The sequence below is a fragment of the Ctenocephalides felis genome, unplaced genomic scaffold, assembly GCF_003426905.1.
Source record: "Ctenocephalides felis isolate EL2017-DRISC unplaced genomic scaffold, ASM342690v1 CF-g0.4_SCAFFOLD_03573, whole genome shotgun sequence".
In the NCBI taxonomy this organism is placed as follows: Eukaryota; Metazoa; Arthropoda; class Insecta; order Siphonaptera; family Pulicidae; genus Ctenocephalides; species Ctenocephalides felis.
The window spans coordinates 17,657,598-17,668,842 of NW_020539727.1; the positions used below are offsets into that span (position 1 = coordinate 17,657,598).

Consider the following 11,245-nt stretch of genomic DNA (forward strand, 5'->3'; position numbering starts at 1 on the left):
CTAAAGATGATAAAAGCATAATTTTTTGATCAAAACTTTTGGTTTACACCTAAAAATCATTTTCTATCATTATTTTTAATTTTTAGGCTTTAGGTATCCACGGATTGCAACCGGCAAGATTTACCACTCAAGAAGAACAAATGGAAGTTTGTAAAATTTGTATAGAACGTTACACGGAGGATATTAATAAATATTTGTACCTGATTGAATTGCGAGTAAATCACCTAAAATTTTGTACATAAAATTAAATCTGTAAATAATTAAATTTTTTTGCAATTAGGATACCAATGAAAGATTGTTTTATCGTTTTGTGAACCAATATATTGAGGAAATGTTGCCTATTATGTATACTCCAACTGTTGGACAGGCTTGTCAGATGTTTGGCCTAATTTACAGGTAAATAGGAAAATAAAATATAAAAAAAGAGTGCCAGATTGAAGTAAAGCTTATTTGCTACTGTACAAGATGGCATTTAAGTAAAAATAAATACATCATATAACAATTTTGAATAATGTTTATTAGTAATATTTGGTAACACTCGTAATGCACACATTTATTAGTGTCGACCATTATACACATTTATATAATGATAAATTATAAATTATATATTTATAATAGCATTAAAAATATGTGTAATATCTAAAAACAATAATGTCATTAAACTGTATAAATTGTGTACTTCAAATACTATATGATCGGTTTGTCGTTGTAATTAGCATTTACGACTTGAACCTTTATTAGAGAAATGAAGTAATTCCTGATTAATAAATTCTATACACAGTGGATTTTGTTAAACAACGCCTAAACAAATATTATTTTCGCAATTTCACCCATCACGTAATAATTGTGTTTAAAGAACTTCATGTAATTAAAATTAACACACATTCATTAACTGCTTGTCTATTTTTTTACTTTTTTCCAGACGATATTCAATTTGCGCGTCAGTAGAGTCCTTTTTTTAAATCTCATATATAAAAATTAAGTTTAATTCACTCCTCAGTAGAGTCCTTTTTTATAACCTTGCTCGTCAGTAGAATCCGCTTTACAAATCATTGAATATTAATAATTTTGCTCGACAGTAGAGTCCCTTTTTCTAATTAATAATTTTGCTCGTTAGTAGAGTCCATTTTGTCTTTTTTGATCAATTTTGTACATTTCTATCAAGTTATTTGATCACTTGTCAGTAGAGTCCCTTTTCTATTATATTGTTTATTCATTATTCATTTGTCAGTAGAGTCCCTTTTTGTCTTTTTTGTCAATTTTTAGTTTGCTCGACGCTTTTTTTATATTTACGAATTTCAAATTTGGTCGCCAGTAAAGTCAATTTTTAATTATTTTATATTAAAATTGAGTTTCCCTTAGAGCCCCTTTCTTCTTTTCTAGAATGAAATTAAAATTTGCTCGTCAGTAGAGCCCCTTTCACAAAACATTTTTCATTAATATTTTTGCTTATAAGTACAGTCCCTTTTAGTATCTAAATTAAATGTGCTTGTCAGCAGAGTCCTTTTTCTTTTTCTAAGTTGAAATTAAACTTTGCTTTTTCAGTTTGCCTGCCAGTAGAGTCCTTTTTATATTTGCTAGTTTCAAATTTGATCGTCAGTAGAGTCCTTTTTGTATTTTCTTATCGATCAAAACTTTGTTGGCTTGTCAGTAGAATACCTTACTAACTCTAAGATAAAATTTATGATCATATTTTAACTACTCGATTTTTTATTTGCTCATCAGTAAAGTCCTTTTTAATGTTTTAGATCAAAAACTAAAGTTACCTCGTCAGTAGAGTCTTTTTTTATATGTTTCCTTTCTATATCTTTTATATCTATACCAGTTAGTGGAGATCTTTTTCAGTTTTTATATTTACTAATTTTAAATTTAGTCATCAGTAGAGTCCCTTTTTATCAACTAGGTTGTAATTAAAGTTTGCTTGTCAGTAGAGTAGAGGATTAAAATTATGTTTGTTCGTCAGTAGAGTCCTTTTATTTTTTCTGTCGTTTGATAATTCTTTGAACAGCTTTAGAATTTGTCTTGTCTATAAAAACATTATCTATTTTAATATAGAAATAATTTCTAATCAATAAACTGTACGCATACAACGACAGATCTCTATTCACACGACACGACGACTAATCACAATCGACCCGTATAGAAATGATATCATCGAGAGCGAATGACAAATCATTGGCACTCGACTCTTATCTTATTTGCCGTAACGCACTTCGTTGCATTTGTACGGATTTACACCCTAGTCGCGCCTAAAGAAGTTTTACTTCAAAAATCTGAAATTATTTTTTATGGTTTTTGCAGAAGACCACGTGGAATATTCGTGACAATAAGTGACAAGGGCCATGTTTATGATGTTTTAAAAAATTGGCCGGAATTTGATGTCAGAGCTGTTTGTATGACTGATGGTGAAAGGATTTTAGGTCAGTCAATAATAAGATGAACAATTTTTTTTTAAATGATATAAACTGTTATACTACGATTTGTAGATAATTTTATGAGCTTTACAACAATATATAAATATATATTTATATTCAAATAACTTATTGATGTTTTAAGTCAATTTTAACTAAAAATGCCCCTGACCTAAAACTTAAGAATATTCAAATTCAAAATTTAGTCTTTTTTTTTATATAATTTTGTTCTAAATGATGTAAATTGTTATACTACGGTTTGTGGATAATTTTATGAGCTTTTCAACAATATATAAATATATATTTATATTCAAATAACTTATTTATGTTTTAAGTCAATTTTAACAAAAAATGCCCCTGGCCTACAACTTAAAAATATTCAAATTCAAATCTTAGTCAATTTTTTAATATAATTTTGTTTCAAATGATGCAAATTGTTATACTACGGTTTGTAGATAATTTTATGAGCTTTTTACCAATATATAAATATATATTTATATTCAAATAACTTATTTATTTAACAAAAACAGGCCCTGGCCTAAAACTTAAGAATATTCAAATTCAAAATTTAATCATTTTTTTTATATAATTTTGTTCTAAATGATGTAAATTGTTATACTACGATTTGTAGATAATTTTATGAGCTTTGTAACAATATATAAATATATATTTATATTCAAATAACTTATTGATGTTTTTGACAAAATTTAGTCAATTTTTTTTTATATAATTTTGTTCTAAATGATGTAAACTGTTATACTATGATTTGTTGATAATTTTATTAGCTTTACAACTATATATCTTCTATATATATAAAAATAAGTCGGGTTTTCCTTCCTGACGAAATAACTCCAGAACGCACGAACCGATTTCGACAATTTTGCATTCGTTGGAAAGGTCTCGGGCTCCGCAAGGTTTATAATTAAGAAAATTATTGGTGCATGGCATCGTGCCCTAATGCAAATTGCTGGAACTTCACGCACCGTAATTAAAAATTCAAGTAATGACATTAGTGAGAATTATCAGAATTATGCTTGGTCAAGTCAACGAGCAATTCTTGCCGAGCACAGAATAACGATGTAAACGCACTGAATTTCACCATTAAATCAAAAATTGCTGGCGATTTGGTGACATACCAATGATTCCGACTGGTCTTCCGTTTGACTTCAAACGATTGCAATTTCCAGTTCGCCTTGCGTTTGCAATAACAAGTCGCAAGGCCAATCGCTTAGTGTTTGCAGGATAAATTTCAAATAGATTATTTAGAAAATTATTGTTTTTCACATGGGCAGTTATACGTTGCCTGTTCACAAGTTGGGAAACCGTCCGTTTTGTTTGTGTTAACGTCAGACCAAAAAACAAAAAATGTGGTTTACCAAAGAGCACTTCAATGAAACGGATAATTTGCGGATTCACTTTCATTTACTTAGAGAAGTTCAACTAAAAAACACTTCATTTTTGTAACCGAAATAAATTCATTACTGTTTTGTAATAAAATCAATTTTTTCCTTTTCAAATATAAAACAAACAAAAAATTTCTTCATCTTTCACACGAAACCATCTGATGGCGAAACGGAGTTCGTCGGGTTCGCTAGTAAATATATATATTTATAGTAGTATAACTTATTGAAGTTGTAAGTCAAGTTTTAAAAAAATATTCAAATTCAAGATTTAGTGAATTTGAAAATAATAATACTAGAATAGTACTTGTTTTTCTAAGTCCTTTACCATTTTTCCAGGTTTAGGAGATTTAGGTGCCTTCGGCATGGCCATTCCAGTGGCCAAATTATCCCTATACACCGCCCTGGCCGGAGTAAAACCACACAGATGTCTTCCTGTAATGTTGGACGTCGGTACAAACAATATGAACCTCCTAGAAGATCCTTTGTACATTGGCATCAGAAGAAAAAGAGTCACTGGAGACGAGTACTACGAATTTATGAACGAGGTCATGCATGCTGTTGCCAGGTAAATAGAATATTTAATCTAGATAGTTGATCTGAAGGGATGTGATGACATGGAGTGTATTTTGTAGACGTTATGGCCAAAATACAGTGATACACTTTGAGGATTTCGGTAATCCTAATGCGTTCACCTTTTTGGAGAAGTACCAGAACCAGTTTTGTACCTTCAACGACGACATCCAGGTAAATAAAAAAAGAGTGCTCATCAGTGTAGTAAAACTTATTTGCTACTGTACAAAGTAGTAAATTTAAGTTAAGTAAAAATAAATACATCATATAACAATTTTGAATAATGTTAATTAGTAATATGGTACACTCGTGATGCACACATTTATTAGTGTCGACAATTATACGCATTTATATAATGATAAATTATAAATTATATATTTATAATGGCACTACAAATATGTATAATATTTACAAACAATAATGTTTTCAAGGTCATACTTGAAATATGACATGATCGGTTTAAAGTAATTGCTGATATAATATTTGTTCACATAGTGGATTATGTTAAACAACGCCTAAACAAATATTGTTTTCGCAACTTCACTCATCATGTAATAATTGTGTTTGAAAAACTTTATGTAATTAAAATTAACATACATTCATTGACTGCTTGTATTTTTGTTTTTACTTTTTCGCTGACGATATAATCTCATTCCTTGAACAGCTGTAATATCTGTCTTGTCTAACAAATTGAAGCCATACTTTTATATTTGTTTTATTTATCAAGCACTGCACATAGCTTGATCTATGAATCATTTTCTTTTTTATGTGAACGTTAATGCAATGATCATCATCAATATTACGAGGTAATAAATTAACCATATTATTAATGTCAACAGACACATTTATAATTTGGCCAAACATTCCAAATTGTCCATTTGCATGTCGCAATCGTCTAATTTGCACGAAACACAACCTAAGTGAAATTAACCTTTCAGATACAATATCTAGTTTAGGTAAATAATTTGGTATAGGTGGAAATACAAACCCGTTGAATTTACACAAAGTGGGAATTTTACCCGAAAGGTATTAACCTTTCGACAAGTTTGACATCCAACCTGATTATTTGAATCAATATTCAAAAAACCATTATTAAGAATTTGTTTTTGAACTTCATTTTTAATATTTTTAAGTCACTTTGAAACCAAAGTCGATCACATACAAAGCATACATAGCCAAAGCTATCATTTGTAAATTGTTTTTCAAACAATTTTCGTGCATTCCTAAACAAATTGAAGTCTTTATATGGAAGTTGAAATACTTCATTTGACTTTTGCAAAAGTACAGTTCTTGTCACATTATTAGTCACATTATATGCAGAATCATTAATTTGCAATTCACGTGATGTAGTTGGTGTATTAGAAAAAGTTACAGCAGTACTTTCATCTAAAAAGATAACAGAATAATATGTTTAAATGTGACAAAAGATTCTTACGTATGTGAATGGTGTTGACATTAACATCTAAATTGATATCTTGCTCAAGATTTTCTAATAACCGATGTATTTTCCTGCAGTTGTTTTCTTTGACGATGTAATTTTGATTTTCCAGAGTTTGTAAAAGGCTTTGAACCTGCATCAATATTTATAATTACTTTTATAATAAATTAAACTTAGTCTCCATAGCCACCATAAAAGAGGAACATGTAAACTTTCTCTAAATTTTCAATAAAGAAATATTGTTTTCACAATTTTACTCATCATGTAATTGTGTTTGTAGAACTTCATGTAATTGAAATTAACATACGTTTATTGACTGCTTGTTTGTTTTGACTATTTCGCTGGCGATACAGCTTTATTCTTTGAGCAACTATAGTATCTGTCTTGCCTATAAAAATATTTTCCATTTTAGTAATAACCTCAAAGGTATATAGTAACCTCGAAAAACTCGAATAATACAAATTACTTCAAAAAACATTTTTTCAATCTCCACATTATCCTATCTCGGTTTAAAAGAACTGATCTTTTGCAAGAGTCAAATAAACTTTCCATATAAAGACATCAATTTGTTTAGGAATGCACGAAAACTGTTTAAAAAACAATTTACAAATGATAGCTTTGGCTATGTATGCTTTGTGTGTGATCGACTTTGGTTTCAATATGGCTTAAAAATATTAAATGATGCTCAAAAACAAATTCTTGATAATGGTTTTTTGAATATTGATTCAAATAATCAGGTTGGATGTCAAACTAATCCAAATTTTATACATCTATAATATTTTGCTTTTTTATTTATAACCTATTGAAGAAACACAATATTACATTTTACATACCTTGTCATTCCTTGTTGGAAAACCATGTAATCTCATTATTTTCTTATTTCCTACGCAACCAGGAACGTGACAAGTCATTTTTAACACCCACCCTCACTGCACTTTTATAACTTTATATAGAAAATTCTTTAAACTTCACCAACTAATCAAAAATTATATCTAAAAGAACTTCAACTTCACGTTGGCGTTTACAATTTCCCTTGCATTTGTACGGATTTACACCCATGTCGCGCCTAAAGAAGTTTTACTTCAATAATGAATTAAACCCCAAAGTTCTTGGTCTTAATTGTAATTTGATTTTCTCTATTTTAGGGTACTGCTGGAGCAGTTTTGGCAGGTCTAATATGTTCCAATCGCATCACAAAAATCAAAAGACTATCAGATCACAAGATTTTATTTTTGGGCGCCGGAATGGCAGCCACTGGAATCGCCAATTTGTGCATAATGGCCATGATGAAGGAAGGAATCACCAGAGAAGAAGCCATTGAGAAACTTTATATGTTTGATCTTCAGGGTTTATTAGTAAAGGATTCTAGCAGAAAATTGACGGACGTACAGGTAAATTGATAACAAATATATTTATTAGTAATATTTTTATTGGTGTTTTTTTCTTCTTCTAGTTGCCTTTTGCCAAAGATGCTCCCCCAAATACAAATTTTGCAGATGTGGTGAGAGATATCAAGCCAACGGTTCTGATAGGATGTGCGACTGCTCCAGGAGCTTTTACTGATGAAATTTTGAGAGAGATGGCTAGTTTCAATGAGACTCCTTTGATTTTTGCATTGTCTAATCCTACCAGTAAGGCTGAGTGTACTGCTAAGCAGGCGTAAGTAATAAGAATGTTGTGATTAAGACAGATGATCCAAAAGTCAGACAGACGTTCTAGGTCTCAGACAGATAATCTGGAATACTGATAGAACTCCTGCTTAAGTTTCAGAAATCAGGCAGGAGGTCTAGAACTTAAGCAATAGTTCTAGAACTTAAGCAGGAGGTCTAGAACTTGAGCAGCAGGTCTAGAACTTGAGCAGCAGGTCTAGAACTTAAGCAGGAGGTCTAGAACTTAGCAGTAGGTCTAGAACTCAGGCATAAAGTCTAGAACTCAGACATAAAGTCTAGAACTCAGGCATAAAGTCTAGAACGCAGGCATAAAGTCTAGAACAGACAGGAGAAACATAAATCAGGACTTAGACAGACGATCCAAATCTCAAATAGACGTTTCAGGACTTAGACAGACGTTTCAGGACTCAGACAGACGTCCCAAGACTCAGGCAGACGTCCCAGGACTCAGGCAGACGTCCCAGGACTCAGGCAGACGTCCCAGGACTCAGGCAGACGTCCCAGGACTCAGGCAGACGTCCCAGGACTCAGGCAGACGTCCCAGGACTCAGGCAGACGTCTCAGGACTCAGACAGACGTCTCAGGACTCAGACAAAAAGATCAGAAATTAGATAAGAGGTCTATAACTTAGACGGGAGGTCTATAACTCAGACGGGAGGTCTAAAACTCAGACGGGAGGTCTAAAACTCAGACGGGAGGTCTAAAACTCAGACGGGAGGTCTAAAACTCAGACGGGAGGTCTAAAACTCAGACGGGAGGTCTGAAACTCAGACGAGAGGTCTGAAACTCAGACGAGAGGTCTAAAACTCAGACGAGAGGTCTAAAACTCAGACGAGAGGTCTAAAACTCATACGAGAGGTCTAGAACTCAGAAAGACGTTTCAGGACTCAGACAGAAAGATCAGAAATTAGATAGGAGGTCTATAACTCGGACAGGAGGTCCAGAAATCAGATAAAAAGTCCAGTCCAAGATAGAAAAGCTAAAACTCAGACAAAAGATTTTGAACTCAGGCAGAAGGTTCAGAACTTAAATAGGAAGTCCAGAACTCAGACAAATGTTGCAGAACTCGGACAAGAAGTTCAAATTTTAGACAGACAATCCAGAACTCAGATAGACGGTTTAAAATGTATGCAGACCATATGTACCTCGGACAATCTAGATCCCAGAAAATCTAGACCTCAGATAACCCAAAACTCAGACAATCTAGAACTCGGACAATCTAGAACTCGGACAATCTAGAACTCGGACAATCTAGAACTCGGACAATCTAGAACTCGGGCAATCTAGAACTCGGACAATCCAAAACTCAGACAATCTAGAACTCAGACAATCTAGAACTCGGACAATCTAGAACTCGGACAATCTAGAACTCGGACAATCTAGAACTCGGACAATCTAGAACTCGGACAATCTAGAACTCGGACAATCTAGAACTCGGACAATCCAAAACTCAGACAATCTAGACCTAAGACAATGCAAAACTCAGCAGATCCGAAACTCAGACAATCTAAACCTTCAACAAATCTACACCTCAAAATCTATAACTCAGACAGTGGCTCTAAAATTTAAACACACAATCTGTACCTCAGACAATCTGTACCTCAGACAATCTACACTTTAAACAATCTGTACCTCAGACAATCTAAACCCTAAGCAATCTACACTACAGACAATCTAGACTTCAGACAATCTACACTCCAGACAATCTACACTTCAGACAATCTGTACCTCAGACAATCTAATATTATTTTTATTTTTAGCTATGACCAAACAGAAGGCAGATGCATCTACTCCTCCGGTTCACCTTTCCCAGAATACAAGAGCACCAGCGGAAAAATCCTAAAACCTGGACAAGCCAACAACTCCTACATTTTTCCAGGGGTTGCTTTGGGGGCTATTGCTTGTGGAGCTTTGAGGATAAACGATGAAATGTTTTTGTTGGCAGCTGAAACCCTCGCAGGTGATGAAAAACAGTCATATGGAAAAAGAAAATTGTTTTCTTCATACTGATAACATAAGTTGTTTTGTAGAATTAGTTGATGACAAACAGTTACAGCAAGGGACTATTTACCCACCCCTGAGTTCTCTGAGAAATTGCTCCTTGGCTATAGCTAGAAAATTAGCCAAGTACGCCTATGATAAAGGAATTGCCTCCAGGTTGCCCCCGCCTAAAGAACCAATCAGCGATGAATTTTTTGACAGGTGAATTTTTCATTGAAATATAAATTTTTTACATCACAGATTGTTACTCTATTTTTGCTTACAGGTATGATTTTTACTATTCCGACGAAGCAATGCCCAAAAAATACCCCTGGCCTGAAATCAAGGAAAAGTACAAGTTGAGGGACATCAAATGCTGTCGACCAATGAAGAAAAAAAATCAGGAAAAGGTCACTCCGACCTTTATTTAAAAAACCATTCTGTGTCCTCGTTTAACATTGTGAAAATTGACATTTTTAATAAAAATAAAATAATTGGGAAAACGAAAGTCTTTTACCTATACGATCATTTATTCAAATTAGAACCATTTTTTTCTCTTTTTCTGTTAGAAAGGGTTGTAATTAGCCCACGATGCTTCCACATCATTTCGAAATGTTTTTTATTTTAAATTCCAAATCGCACAAATGATATAAAGAGAACTGAAACGTTTTTTCCGTACAAAGAAGAAGAAACTTTTTAATGACTTCAAATAGAAAAAAGAGATCAAATAAAATAACCGAACGCGAATTAATCTTCTGGCTTTTTAGTCTGGAACAAAGTTCTTGTTAATGATGAACGGTGGTAGATAAATTATATATATATATATATATATATATATATACTAGCTGACCCGACAAACGTTGTTTTGCTAAGTAAGGTACATTCCAAACAATTTCTAAAGAATCAAAAATATTAATACTTTAAGTGTATAAGAATGAGTTGTTTGAATGCTATATACAATGAGGTATTATAAAAACAATAAACCCCATTATTAGTTTGTCTATATTTTGTCAATACACTCAAACTGGAAGATTTATACACTTTCTATAGAAAACACGGTATAATCCAATCCAAGTCTTTTTTGGTTTTTCGATTTATTGATTACGTTTCAAATCTTTCAGATTCTTTTTGGATTCTAGATTTTGTGTATAATTGTAAATAATACTACTGAGCTTATACAAAATTTTCAAATTTCAGCGAGGAGAGATAGAAAATGAATTAAGTATTTCTTCTTTGACCTGCTTTTTGAAAAGTTTCAAGTAACATTCGATGAATTAAAGTAAATTTAATATAAAGTATATATGTAGAGCAGGGCGAGGCACAAAAGTTCAATTTGACTTTGAGCAAATATAAACTATATTGTGAAAACAATAACAATTATATCACAACAAATAACACATTTCAAACGAACAATTATCTGACTACGTTCAGTAAAACTGCCAGCTACTTCATCATTGTAGAAATGTGCTTTTTTGATGTCTTTAAAAAATTTGTTATCTAGACCTTTTTACACCATAGACGGGGTAACTTGGAACGGCCAATTGGCAAATAGGTTTAATGTCTTATTTTAATTTTAAAGGCATTTTAAAAATGGTATTTTAACTAATGCTAAAAAACTACCAACGGAAGAAAACATTTCAACTAAAGATCTCGTATTCAAATTATTGTTCTACTTGAGTGCTCACAAATATTTAGTATAATTGTAATTGTATTGTTCCCACGATATACATTTAAATTTTTAAGCGTAATTTATATTTGTTACAATTTTTGCTT

At 32.1% G+C, this 11,245-nt stretch overlaps 1 protein-coding gene across 1 annotated transcript in view; it reads left to right on the forward strand.

Moving 5' to 3' along the window:
- LOC113389662 (NADP-dependent malic enzyme-like) overlaps positions 1–9,903 on the forward strand; it is a 31,806-nt gene extending 21,903 nt beyond the window's left edge. The window contains exons 2-11 of the mRNA XM_026626679.1: positions 87–215; positions 281–396; positions 2,302–2,420; positions 4,151–4,379; positions 4,447–4,558; positions 6,968–7,213; positions 7,276–7,481; positions 9,253–9,452; positions 9,523–9,667; positions 9,729–9,903. Coding sequence (XP_026482464.1) covers positions 87–215; positions 281–396; positions 2,302–2,420; positions 4,151–4,379; positions 4,447–4,558; positions 6,968–7,213; positions 7,276–7,481; positions 9,253–9,452; positions 9,523–9,667; positions 9,729–9,903 — 1,677 coding nt within the window. The remainder of the gene's footprint in view (positions 1–86; positions 216–280; positions 397–2,301; positions 2,421–4,150; positions 4,380–4,446; positions 4,559–6,967; positions 7,214–7,275; positions 7,482–9,252; positions 9,453–9,522; positions 9,668–9,728) is intronic.
- The last annotated feature ends 1,342 nt before the right edge of the window (positions 9,904–11,245 follow it).